The 13,876-nt window shown below is 41.5% G+C and overlaps 1 protein-coding gene and 1 long non-coding RNA gene across 2 annotated transcripts; one reads left to right on the top strand and one right to left on the bottom strand.

Annotated features, from left to right (window-relative positions):
- Positions 1-689: 689 nt before the first annotated feature.
- ROPN1 (rhophilin associated tail protein 1) lies at positions 690-13,610 on the bottom strand. Its single transcript, XM_081188915.1, has 6 exons — positions 13,454-13,610; positions 11,632-11,758; positions 10,245-10,362; positions 5,117-5,278; positions 1,815-1,990; positions 690-836 (listed from the first exon to the last, which is right to left on the bottom strand). Exons 2-6 carry the CDS (start codon positions 11,745-11,747, stop codon positions 770-772), a joined length of 639 nt encoding a protein of 212 aa, XP_081045041.1. The 5' UTR covers positions 11,748-11,758; positions 13,454-13,610; the 3' UTR covers positions 690-769.
- Positions 1,997-10,227, top strand: LOC308584341. Its single transcript, XR_014006779.1, has 3 exons — positions 1,997-2,346; positions 5,348-5,406; positions 9,224-10,227. It is a non-coding gene; the product is annotated as an uncharacterized lncRNA (long non-coding RNA).
- Positions 13,611-13,876: the final 266 nt, after the last annotated feature.

A 13,876-nucleotide genomic window follows, 5' to 3' on the forward strand; every position in this document is an offset into this window, starting at 1 on the left:
TAAATTTCCAGGTCTTCACTGTTCCAGAAAGTTGTTATTTTTCACTCCGATCATTCACAAACACCAGTGTTAAACATCTTTTATAAGTCTGCTTATAGAGCCAGAGAGTCATTACAATGTGTTTCTAGAGTCACTCTGTTAGCTGTATTGAGACTGGGGTACCTTATTTCACTTTTTCAACACTCATACTTTTGTCTGCTTGTATAATTTATCAATTATAATTTATCAATCATACCACAGAAAGTGAACCCCAGACTAGTTCATTTGAAATATGAGGGGTGCACTATACCTGAATAAATGCACAACTGAAAAATCACTAATGGAAAGCAGACTTGAAGGCCTCCTTTTTGTTCCCAGGGAAAGAATGGAAACAATTCTGAAGTTTTCCTCTGCAGATGAAGGCATCTGAAATTCCCTCCAGTTTCACATGGCAGTGCCGGATATTTTGAAATGCAAAAAGAGGGGAGAAGGGTGGACCTCAATATATATTTAATATAATAGGTTTATACTATTTGGTAGTCTATGATATTTATTTGGGTGGACGTGTGTATATCATAGCACCAGAAAGTTTAACAGTAGACTGTACTCTACTCCAGTGGCACCTTCTCAATCTATGTTTCCATCTTTCTTATTTGTTGCTTTGCGAAACTGTTTATTAACGGACACAAAGGGAAAAAAGAGACTGAGAGGTTGGCCTATTTGTAATTCTTATTCTGTCCTCTGTTTCGTCTTCTTCCTATCAACATAGCAGTGTATGATGTACTGAGAACTACTCCAACCTGACCCGCGGATTCTGGGTAAAATCATTCACCTTGATCAAGCCGTCTGGCCCAATGCTGTGTAGGGAACATAAAAATAAAATAAAATAGAGGTTTGCTCAACCAGCAATACTTGATCTTTATGAAACATTCTAAACTTTTATCTCACAAACATAATTGTAGCACCATCTTCTGTCTTTCCAGATGCCAGTCTTCCTTCTACCTCAGTGAAGCACATTTAAAAGAACTGCACTAAGTGCAGGCAGCATAGTCCAAATTAGTCTGTGATTCGAGGAATGCCACAAGGTGGCAGCAGCCATATATAATATAATACAGGATGCTTTGATGCAAAACACTTTTTCCAAGATAGAGCCAAAGGGGATAGGAAAGTTGGGATTTAAAACGTATGCGTAAATAAGCAATTTTTGCTATCAGTGGCCACGACAGTAGCGTTAACTATAATAAATCAGGGATTATGATCAAAAGATTTCTAAAGAGACCCCGCAACCTCAATGGGCATGGAAACATTTTTTAAATTCTTAAGTATCAGAGTCAACAGGTATAGTGGTGGACTGGGGCATGGTGGACTAGGATTCAAATCCCCACTCAAGTCATGAAGCTCAGTGGGTGACCTTGGGTCAGTCATTGCCTCACAGAGTTGTGAGGATAAAATGGGGAGGGGGAGTAACATGTATACCAGCTTGAATTCCTTGATGGGGCTTCCAACTCTCTGAAGCAGATTTTTAAGTTGGGTGACAGAGAAGAGGAAAGTTCCATTGCTATGCTAGCAGAACAGAGGTGATGGACACAATCCCAAGTTTTTAGAGACATGGTATATCAAACTGGGATTTTTTTCCAGTTCTGATTATTCTGTTTAATGTGATGATGTCCTGTCCTGTGAAGAAACTGGCCCTAGGACTTAGAATTTCTGTCCCTATAGCTGTAAAAACTACTGCACTTCAATACCATACAAGAGGGTAAAATCTATGATGCAAATAGCCACACGCCTTGACATTTATGTTAGCTGTATGTATTAGATATACTGGGGTTACTTACATCTCCTGCTCAATATAATTCAGCATTCGACTAACATGAGATGCTGAAATCTCCCCATCTACTTCAGCGATGTAAGTGTAGAGAAACTGGAAAGTGCTGAAGGGGATACGGGCGGGTCCACTGTCATTCTCATTGGATAAAACCTCACATATTATCTTCAGAGTTTTTGCAATAGTCTATTAAAAAGATAAGAAGAATTAGTATCTAAGTTTGTCATTCATCTTAAAGCAACTAGTTATTATGCATTTCTAGAAATACTAAAAAAGAAAAAAAAAAGCTCGGTGTCTGGCTATAAAGCCATAAAGCAGTGATAGCTATTGTGGTGTCCTCCAGATGTTGTGGCCCAACTCCCTTCAGTGCTGCCCAGTTGGGAAATGTTCAGGGATGGTGAGAGTTGCTGGCCAAAATGTCTGGGGGGCCCCACATTGGCTATCCCTGCCATAAACAGAAGAGTGAGCAACTGTTTATTTATGTGACTCAACTAAACAGTCACAGCTTCTTTGCCAGAATTCCTGAGAATTATAGTTAGGTGGTAAGTATAGTTCTGGATAAAACCGCTATGCTGTGGTGGTTTATGGAGTAGTGATTAGAATAGGGGAATGCCAGGTTCAAATCTCCACACAATTATGAAGCTCTGAGGTGAGTTTGGGCCATCATGATTTCCCGGCCTAGTCTTACCTCACAGGGTTATTGTGAGGAGGATAATAAGGGAGTGGAGGGCCTTGTACAAATTATGTGAAGCTTAAATTTTTAAGGTAGGTGTTTCTTGGTAAACATCTCTATTATGATGGAAAGCCACACCAAAAATGCAGTTCAATTTTAATGTGCTAAGATGTATCAAAGAACAGTGGCCACAGGGCGGAGCTACTATGATACTAATGATTTCAGTGGGATAAAGCACACTTTAATATCTGTTAGACTGCGGCCAATTACTATATACATTGGACTTTTAGATACTCTCTTAAAAATTATATATATTGGCACTTTATAGTAACAATAACAGTTATACATTAATGAACAACATTGTACATAAGGAGATATTCTCTAAGAAAGTTGATGTTTGAGTTGTTCTGTTTTGGTAAATGACTGTTTCCTGATGAACAAAAAAACAATATCTATTAGCTCTGTCTGCTTTTTATCTTTTGCTCACCTGAAGTCAAAATCTTCTCTGAAATCAGAATTATCTCCACAGCTGCTAACTGTAATGTTATAAATATAAGATTATGACTTCAGGTGAGGAAGAAGACTGCAGGAACAGACAAATTCACAAACACAAAAAGCCAGATTCATAAATGGTGCCCCTAAAACAGGCTAAAGGGCAGGAGAGAGAAACAGAAAATACAATGGATTATGATAAAGTTTTGGATGCAAGATTACAACAGTTCATTCCAAGAGATACATTAATCAGCCTATATTAATACAATCAGTGGTCATATGAAGAGTAATGTTAACCCACACTGTTAAGTGTCTTTATAGCATTAGACTACTGCTTGAGAGCAGTACATGTGAAAAGGATCTAGGAGTCTTGGTTGACCACAAACTTGACTGTGTCCAGTTCTGGGCACCACAGTTCAAGAAGGACACTGACAAACTGGAACGTGTCCAGAGGAGGGCAACCAAAATGGTCAAAGGCCTGGAAACGATGCCTTATGAGGAATGGCTAAGGGAGCTGGGCATGTTTAGCCTGGAGAAGAGGAGGTTAAGGGGTGATATGATAGCCATGTTCAAATATATAAAAGGAGGGAGAAAGGTTGTTTTCTGCTGCTCCAGAGAAGCGGACACGGAGCAATGGATTCAAACTACAAGAAAGAAGATTCCACCTAAACATTAGGAAGAACTTCCTGACAGTAAGAGCTGTTCGACAGTGGAATTTGCTGCCAAGGAGTGTGGTGGAGTCTCCTACTTTGGAGGTCTTTAAGCAGAGGCTTGACAACCATATGTCAGGAGTGCTCTGATGGTGTTTCCTGCTTGGCAGGGGTTTGGACTCGATGGCCCTTGTGGTCTCTTCCAACTCTATGATTCTATGATTCTAGATGCATTTCCGCAGATAATAGCTGCCATCAGGACAGCTGCAACAGTGGGATTCTTAGGGCTTCTACCATGTTGTGAGAATGTGGCAACCCATGATTAGCTGGATGTTATACCAATCCAGCTTTATTCCTTGTAAATTTGCAACCTCCCTTTGTTACATGTAAAAGCAATAATTTCTGTGGAATATGTTTATGTTCACGAATGAGGGAGAGGCCTAAATATCCATACAATATTATCTTACTTTGGTCCAATTTAATAATTCAAATTGCAAAAGTAAAGATTGGGTTGTTGTTGTTTTTTAAATCTAGGCTATTAAGGGAGATTGGTATTACTTGTGATTCATCCAAAAGAGAGCCCACCAGACAAATATGGTGTAACAAAGTCCAGTATTGAAACTCATCTGGGATCTTGTGCAGTTGCCATGGAAAAGAGGGGGAGAAAGGGTGGAGACTGTAGCTGTTAGCTGGTGAACTATCTTGAGGCAGAATGACTTTTACAAAGCTTATATGATGTGTGGTTCCTTATGGTAGGAAGAGTACGGAAAGTAGGTACAGTGTAGGGAATAGGACAACTCGGCCACTAATGGCGACCCTCCCAACAGCACCAGATTTACTGCAATGTGAAAATGTCCTCTGCCCTTTTAATTCTACACACACAGCAGAATACAGTGGTAGAATCCAAGCTTGGGGGGATTGTGGAGTGGATTGTACCAATTCAAATTGATGTTTAGAATTGCCATTCACATTAAGAAGAAAATTAGGACTCTGAAGACCAAAGTACTTTACTGGCCTGCTCCTTCTGTGCTACTTTTCAGCTTGTATTTTTAAAAACTTGCAGCAGAATATTTTTAAAAACGTGATTCCCCCTACACCTGAAATGGTACCCATCTACTACCATTTCTGAAATCTATAGCCTCTTTCCCAGCTCTTTCTGCTCTGTGTGTACAAGCAGACCTGGGTGAGGCCATATTAGGAACAAATGGGCAGCCAAGGTGTTCTTTCTCCATTAACCCAGGCAATACCTTCACACAAAGGTCCAATAAGTTGTGGTTGTTGTTCTCGCTTTCCTTCTGTTCTGGGACTGCAAAAATACAGGAAGGGAGGCTGCTACAGTAAGGCCCATTAGGTGGCGGCTGGTTCTGCCTTTCACTGCTTCCCAAGTGAAACTACAAGCTCTTAATAATAATCCACATGGCATAGACCCACTAAAAGTAAATACTAATTATTTAAGGAATCTAAACATATCAGAAATTCAAAAGAAAAGGAACTTACAACTCCAAGAGAGCTGCAGGCCAGAGCTAAAAACTTGAGCCATTCAATTTCTTCAGTAAAGTGTCCAACGTTCATAATACTGTCAAATAGGTCTGTAGGAAGATTGAGCACCTTCCACATCTGGGCTAGCTCATCTACGTGGATTATCAGCCTCCCGCCCACCTGGAAAGAAATATTGGCAATATCTATCATAAGTGAATAAGTGACTGCAGGTTTTTTGTTTTTATCTAGATCTCGCCACCTGCTTTAGTGCCGGGAATTCCTTCCTAATCGCACAAATTTCAGAGATGGTAAGCATTCTCTTTGCTTTGTAGAATCAGTAAAAATAAATAAAAATGTACGAGATCACAGAACTAAGATACAGCTAAGCAGATTGGGATGTTGGTTGAATCCTTGCTCTGTTCTTTGTAAGAAGGAGTATGTTGTTGCTTTGATATTTTTTACTGTAAGTGTCCAGGCAAAGAATGAGACAAAGGCCACAGGCATGTACTAACTGTTTTAGAAAAAGTTGTGCTGAGTTTGTATTAACTGTGGTTCTGCTTTGCACCATGATATCTTCTTGTACTCCTCCCAAAAAGTAAGTAGGATGTAATCATGTCTGCATCTTCTCAGTTCTGTGATGGGGCAGGGTATCCTTGCTTATTTGTATATGCCAGTTTATCAATATATTAATACATAACTGTCTGGTACCGAGACTGAGCCTTAATTATGAGGTGACATACACAAACCTAATGTAGATCTTTTGAAAATGGACCAGGTGACATTCAAACTGCTGTTATACTGACTTGACATCTACTAGGCTGGAAAACACTGAGGGGTGCAGGTACTGGGGTGGTGCAGCTGCACCAAGAACTAATTCACCTTCTGCTTCTAGTCTAGTATATGGCTACACCAGGATTGTTTGATTCTAAACTTGCAAAAACAAGTACAGGACTGCTGCTTTTACGGCAGATTCCTACTGTGCAAGAAGGAGAAAATGGACTTACCCAGTCCACATTTTTTGGCAGGGGAAAACTATATCTTATATCTTAGGACCCTACTGCTGGATAATATGCTAATGCTTCCATATCTTATTGAGTGATTGATTGATTGATTAGATTTATACCCCAGTCTTTCTCTCAAAAGCTGCAAGGGGTCTCACTCTCTGTGTTCATTCCAAATTTAGTAGGTGGTGCTTGAACTCATGGTAGCAAATATTTAAGAAATAAGTTTGTGAGACTGCACTGATTGTCCGTGTGCTTTGAGATTATTCCACCATTTTGCTGTTTTAATATTCAATATGCAGCTGTTGAAAAATTAATGACATGGCACAGTTTTAAGAGGTGTCCACAGCAGGTCTACTGCCTTTCAGTGTGTTGTTTTAAACCCTTCACTGCGAGTTGTGCAGCACTGTCCTGAACATGTTTACTCAAACGTAAGCTCTACTTCTGAGTAAGCATATTTAGGATTACAGCCTTAGTATACAACCATAACCTTGGGAAGCAGTATTTCTGGAAAAGGTTTAATTACGATGTTGGACTTTTGCATCTATAGCTCTCTGTTTCTTGTGCTGGCTGTGCAATCTGTACAAACAATGCTAGGTTTTCCTTATGTATTAAGTGTCCCAAAGAAGAGGACCAGGCAGATGAGGGTCATGTGGATCTTGAATGGGCCTGAATTCAATGTAGAAAAGCAGGCAGGGGCTTTGGAACAATATGTTGCAGCTGTCCACTTGGGAATAAATGATGCCACTAACACTGGGGATGTCTATTTTGGGGATATTATCACCCACCTAGTTAATGAAGTTGGTATGCTGTGTCTGCTTTTGAGTGCCATTGTGGGCACAAGAAGAATATAGGAATGAATTCATACACACAGGGGAGAATGCCCTAGATATGCAGGAGTATATAGTTTGTTCTCGAAGCTACCAACATGAGTTTGACCAAACTGTGGGAGGCAGTGGAAGACAGGAGTACCTGGCGTGCTCTGGTCCATGGGGTCACAAAGAGTTGGACACGACTAAACGACTAAACAACAATATATTTTGAAAAAGACCTTTGTACCCCAGAACAAGAAAGAATACAGCGATGCACATGTGTGCTATCCACATGCTGTCTATTCATGTTGGAGCAGAAAGGAGGGCACTAGTGATAGCTCTCAGCTGAAGGGAAGCAAGCAGTTGTCTTTCAACTGGAGGCCTGAAATGTGTTTAAATGTGTACAAATCTCCCAGGTCACTTCCCCTTCTCTAGATCCTTTGAATTGTCAGGTGGCATTTGTCCTTTCGGGGTTTATCCACACTTCCCGTTGCTTTGTGCTTTCTGGGCTTTTCAGGTTCATATCTGAGTGGTTTTTGTCCCAGGGCTTTCCCCAGGAAAACCCTTGTTTTACCACTGAATCAGAACAAACAGCAATCTTCAGAAAACCTGCTTGCCGTTTGTTCCAATCCAGTGGTAAAATATGGGTTTTTCTGGGGAAAACATCAGGACCGAAAATAATAAATAAGTAACCACTTGAACACAGACTTGGAAAGCCCAGACTTGTACCTAGGAAGCACAAAGCAAAGGTAAGCATGGTGCTTCCCAGATTGGTAACTGGGGGTAAGATAGGTGTGTACTTGAATGGAGAAGCAATATCTCTGCACACCCTAGTTTTCAGAGGAGTGCACATTTGGTTATACATTTGAGTGAGCACCTGCATTTGGGATGCACGTCTGCTTTTGGAGCCTGATTTCTCACGGGCACACAAGTATTAAAGTTTCTAGGGATTATTTGAGCTGCAGGTTGTCAATCACAGACACCTGTAGAATCTTCATGACTTTGAATTTGCCACTTGAATTAATAAACTGCTGTATATTTCTCAGCCACTCTAAAGTGTACTCCAGGGCTATAAAATATTCTAGGTAGTGCTAAAATGATCTTTCCATCATCACAAACATTTCTGCTGGCCAAACAAAATCATCTCCCATCTCCTTCCCCACCCTGCACATTGTTCAAGGGATTTGAGGAGGGTGCAGGGGGAAGACGGGGAGGAAGTCCCATTGTGCTAATGGGACTCATTGTGGTGCACCCTGCTAGCTCAACAACCTAGTTGAAAATGGCCCATAGTTTATTAGGACTGGAATCAAATTCCAGTGAATAGGAGCCAGCATCAAATGTGCAGGTGTCAGTGCTGTGCTGATGTGAAGATACTAACACCCTAAAATTCAAGGAGTTGTTTCTGGAGTAAGGAACTTATCTTGTGTAAATATATTGTGGGAGAAAATGGAGAAACAGTAGTAGCACAGAAGCACTGTGCATCAGTAACTGGATCATAAATCCTGTGGCGGTGTATACCCGCTGTCTTCCTAAATAATACATCCTCTTCCACCTGTTCTCTGCTCAAAATGAAAGGCTTAAAAACACAAAAATGGGAACCATTTAACCCATATTGGTACAATAACTCAGCAGTTATGGTTGGTTAGTATTTTTGTGAAGAAATTCAAAGCTTGCCATGCTGCTGGTGGTATTAAAATTTTGCATGAAAAGCTACAGATATTGATTCAGAGTACATATGAAAAGATGTCCATGTTCTAATCATAAAGCCCAGTTGTGCATTTTTTCAGCTAATTTGTAAAAATAATACTTGGGCTACAGGGGTGGCATCTCGCCCTCAGGATTGTGGATGCTCATCACTGTAATGTGGGCTCCTCCAAAAATGAACACGACATTGCATGTAGTGTGTGTGACATCACATGCACCACGTGCAAGCATGTGTATGTGATGTTGCACGTCCATGTTGCAGCATCGGCTGCTCCTCTTCCACCTTTTCTGCGGGGAGGGGCATGGACTCAGAAGCAGAGAGACTGCCTCCATGTCCGAGCCCCCACACTGGAAAAGGGTGCCTTGCTTACTGACTGTGGAGGGTGGAGCTGAACTGCTTCTCTCTCTGAGGCAGCACCACAGAGGCTAGCTGGCTGCCTCTCTCCAGCTTTGCTCATTGACTTTGTGGGTGCTCGGCCCCCACAATTATATTATTGTGGGTGCCCAAGCACCCATGGTCCCCTGGAGTTAGCTTCTATGCCGGGCTATAACTGGGTATCGATGAACTAAACATTGGAGTAATTGATTGCATTGCATTGTGCTTACAGTTACAGAAAGAAGCTGGTCATGCTGCTGAAGAGAACTTTATCATGCTGATTCTCCATTTTCTTCTGTGTAACAAGGGGATGAGAACATTTGAGAGGATGGTATAGATAATGGGCAGGGAACCCTTTTCAATTCCCTTTTAGGCAATCTTCTGAGGGCCACATGCTAGCAGTGGGCAGGACCAAAGCAAAAGTGGGTGGAGTAGCCTGTGGAGAAACCTGAGGGCCAGATAGAAATCCCCAAGTCCTAGTATAGATGGCTTGCTTCTTATGTAGTTGCATGCAGAGAGTGACAAGCAAGTTACTACTTTATAAGTTGTCATCTTTATTCATGGTTTGAGTTCTCACAGGGTGGTGAACTATAACTGATGACTTACTATAAACATGACCATCTGGGTTGCTTTTTCTTCTCCCTGGCACGCAAGGGAAACAAACCACAATTCCTGGCTTAGCATTATGTCCAAACCAGGGTTGTGGTTTGTAGTGCTCCAAACAAACCACAATCAATATGCTAAGTACAAACTTTGGTTGCAGACTGTGGTTTGCTTGGAGCAAAACAAACCATGATTTCTGGTTTGCATGTAATCTTAAGCCATGGTTTATTTTTCCCCAGGGAGGAGCAAAGCAGCTCAGATTGGCACGTTCAGAGTAATACATGAATTGTTGTTTACCATGAGGTGCAAATGAAGTCAGTGTTTAAAATTAGAGCGTGCACAAATTATTGCTTCCCTATGTGTTTCAGGATGGTTGTGGAACTAGGCTTGAATTTACTTAAAAGTAAAGGAATTATGAAGAACAATAATCTTTTAAATAGTCTTCGTACTTTGGCAGAAGTCTTGTAACCTTGACATCTTGTAATAGTTATATTCTGTCTGTATGCATCTTACAATGTGAACAAAAAGTAGCAGATATAAGACTGAAGGCAGTTACTGGAACCGTGTCCAAAACCAATATGAAATAGTAGAGTACAAACACTCAAGCCTCTTATGTACTTGCCCCAAAATGGAAAGGAGATGTTTCTTACTCTCTGGTGTAAGACCTTCAAGAGCTCTGGTGTAAGCTCTGCACAGTTTGATAAAGGGACTCTATCTGGTCGTTCTCTTACTGGAGGATTCTCTCCACGGGCCATAGCACTAAAATAGCTAGACAGAAAGAAAACAGCAGGTGTTTGCATTTTAGCAAAATATGTTAACAAAAAGTGTGACTAGAATTTGGCTATTTATTTTCAAGTTTATAAATGACATATTAAAGCTCAACAGTGAAAACTCATAAAAAGGCATATCAAAAGGACATAGCTTGAAGGCACATGACACAGCATCCTTATTGAAATTTAGCAGCTCAGTTCTGGTTAGTGATGGATAGGGGACAGCCTGGAAACTATGTAAGCTGCCTTCCTACAATGAGGAAAGGTGGGATATTGTAATACAGTGGTACCTTGGTTCTCAAACTTAATCCATTCGGGGAGTCTGTTCGACTCTCAAAACCGTTTGAAAACCAAGGCGCAGCTTCGATTGGCTGCAGGAGACTACCAAGGTACCACTGTACAAGGGTGGGAAGCCTGATCTTCTGAATATTGTTGGTCTGGAACTCTCATTATCTCTGACCATTGACTATTGTGGCTGGGACTGGCTGAAGTTCGACAACATCTGGAGAGTCAAAGGTTCCCCCCACTTGTCATGGTGGTAGCTGATAATAGGAGGGGGAATCGCATGAGAGCAACAGGCCTGATTGTAGCCTCTTTGCAGTAGGGTGGTGATGTGCCACTGGCTGTGCTTCTCTATCAAACTCTACCACTGCTGGCCAGGAGTTAGGATTGCAGCCTGAGCTATTATTTATGCTTAATTTGAAATGTGGTTGTTTGTTCACCGAGGTGGGTAGTGCTTATGTATGCTGGGTAGTAGAGTTTTCATTAATTGGCTATGACAGTGATAGCAGTTTTTGTTCACATACTACAGTTTTGCAATACTCCCACCCACATTGATCTTGGTGTTTTTGGTTTTCGTTTTGCAAAAACCTCTTGAAAATGTTGCACATGAGAAAATGAAAGTCATGTGTGACTGTTGGTTTATATTCCTTTAGGTTTCAGGGGATGTATTTTCTCTGGATTTGTTATTTACTGTAGCCTAAGGTGTCTTGAGGGATATTTTGCTCCCTGAACTTATTCTACCTATGGTTCCCTGTGGCAAGCGTAGGACAGTTCTTCATAAAATGGTGCTGGTCATTCTTTAACGAAAGCTGCATTAATTCCGGATACTATATAATTGCTACCCATCTTCACCTGAAAAATGTGTGTTCTCAAAAAGTACCGGGGAAATGCCACAAACATAGAATTCCACAAGTAAACCTATAAACTATTAAGTATAATATCAGTTTTAAGGATACAGTTTTTTAGAGTAAAATATTAAACTTACTCAGAAGACCATTGGATCAGATCTGGAGGCTGTGTCCGAATGGCAGCTTTTGTAAACTGCTTCAACAAATCTGGAAGCTCCGGAGGGATGCATACTTGTTTGTCTGTTTGTGGCATAATTCCTGTGCCTGTTAGAAAAAATAGCAACCTTCTCTGTTAAGTGTGGGAAAACACATTGCAATTACCCATTGAAACAACCCTTCGGTCAAAGTTCTTCTTTAACCTATAAACTTGTGTGGTGCTATAAAAATGTTGAAAAACAGAAGGCAGGCAGTACCACGCAAGAAAAGCACATAACCTTTTACTGAAAACTATTACATTTGCGTTCTTACTCATTTCACTAAATCACTTTGTATTTGATAACCTTGTGTAATAGTAGCTATATAATTGTGGGTTTTACATTTCTACTGTTGGGGAATCCTCCCCCTGCTGAATTTGTCTGGTAATGAACTTCTATGTGCCTGTTATGAAGTCCCTGAACATTGTGCAGATTTCTAGAGTGCATTATCAGTGCATCTAAGGTGCTGACCACACCTCTTGGGCCCATCCATTATCATCACTCACGAAAAGAATGCACCCTTGACCATGTCCAATACTCCACTGTAGTTGTGCTTTCTAGGTGAAGGCTGACAAGCTATCTTTTGCACAATCAGAAAATCTGCAAAAGGCAGGCAGGATCTCTGACTGTCTGTACAGAGTCTGTGTCTGTACAGCATGTACAAATTCAGACTTTTAGTGAATGTGAGGCGGTTGAGACCAGCAGGTGTAATTTAGATTCTCTTCCCTGCTAGCATTCACTGACCATCAGTACACACAGAGCTACTGATGAGCCCTTATGCACACCCCAGTTTCTCCAGAACTGGGAAATTTAGGAATTTTTGAATACAGTAGATCCTATACAATGATAGTTTTCAACATGACAGGTCAGCCTCCCGTAGAAAGTATGGTCCGTTGCTAAGGACAATGAACGTTCCTCTATGAGTGCAGGACTAATGCATCTCTTGTGAGAAAGCCTTGTTCCTCTGGGAATGTCAAAAGTATTTCTTTCTCACTTGGCAGTCATAGACTATGATGCATGTGTCCACAGCTGCAGTGCAACTGCTGTTGCAGTGGCTGCAATCCTATGGTTGCAACTGCATCTAATTGGGCACCCTCTGCCCACCCCTTTGCGATATGAAATACTCCCTTTGCTGGTGATAGGAATAATTTATTCCAGTTGTAGAAACTTTGGATGAATGCATATAATGATCACCCAGCCATATCCCTACCAAAATACAAAAAAATAAAAGGGAACTCAAGGAAGTGAAGAGGTCTTGATGAGGCAAGGCTTGGGGGATTTGTACAGAGCAAACATCTTACAGAAGCAGTTTCACAGACCACTTAGCAAGCAACAAGCACTTGCAAATATATTTTTGTAACTCTGCCACCCCATTACAGCTACCCTATCTCTATTCTTTCCATCCACGCGCTGCCACTATCTCATGTTGGTCTCCCGTACAAATTTGTCCCCAGTCTTTGGCATTGGGCTTGCATCTAACAGACCTTGCACAGATCCACACCATACATTTAAAACACATCCAGCACACATTTGAAGCACATGACTTGCGCCAAAGAATCCTGGGAACTGTAGTTTGTCAAGGGTGCTAGGAACGGTAGCTTCAGGCCAGGAAACTACAGCTCCCGGGACTGTTTGGGGGAAGTAACTGGGCTTTAAATGTGTGATGGATGTGCTTTCGTGGTGTGGATCTGCCCCTTGTTGATGTCGGAGATTAGCAAAGTGGGTTAAGAATTCTGCCCCCCAGGGTGGTTCTGTCCTGTATTACCGGAGGCTGAGACGACTCAGCCTCTTCGTGAAGATCGCCCAGCTGCTGTTTTGGGACAGTCACACCAGGCTTTATCGGGGGCTTCACGCTGCTTCCACCCAAGATGGGCCCTTGCATTAACTCAGGACTGCGCCCTTTGTTTCCTCGCAGCTCTAGGTATCCTAGCAACTGGTGCTCTACCTCACAAAGGCACTGATTCTGTCAGCTGCCTTTGCTGGCAGTAAACAGTGAGACACTTGAAAAGGTCATGGGGTTCTTAGTGAGGAGTTAAGAGAACTTCATCAGGGTGGGGTTGGGGAGCCACAAACTCCATGGGTAGGACAGGTATTTTAGATAAATTTTAGGGCTTTCACTATCTCCTAGATATCCATAAAATGAATAAGTCTAAGGTTTGCTTGATTCTATGGGCATGGCTGCATGGAA

Source organism: Podarcis bocagei (genome assembly GCF_964188305.1).
Source record: "Podarcis bocagei genome assembly, chromosome: 1".
Lineage (NCBI taxonomy): Eukaryota > Metazoa > Chordata > Lepidosauria > Squamata > Lacertidae > Podarcis > Podarcis bocagei.

Coding starts and splice junctions, on each gene's coding strand:
- ROPN1 (XM_081188915.1), bottom strand. CDS start 11,747: ATGCCACAAACAGACAAACAAGTATGCATCCCTCCGGAGCTTCCAGAT. Junction 10,363..11,631: donor CTGATCCAATGGTCTTCTGA/GTAAGTTTAATA, acceptor CTTTCTGTCTAG/CTATTTTAGTGCTATGGCCC. Junction 5,279..10,244: donor TGAAGGTCTTACACCAGAGA/GTAAGAAACATC, acceptor ATTTCTTTCCAG/GTGGGCGGGAGGCTGATAAT.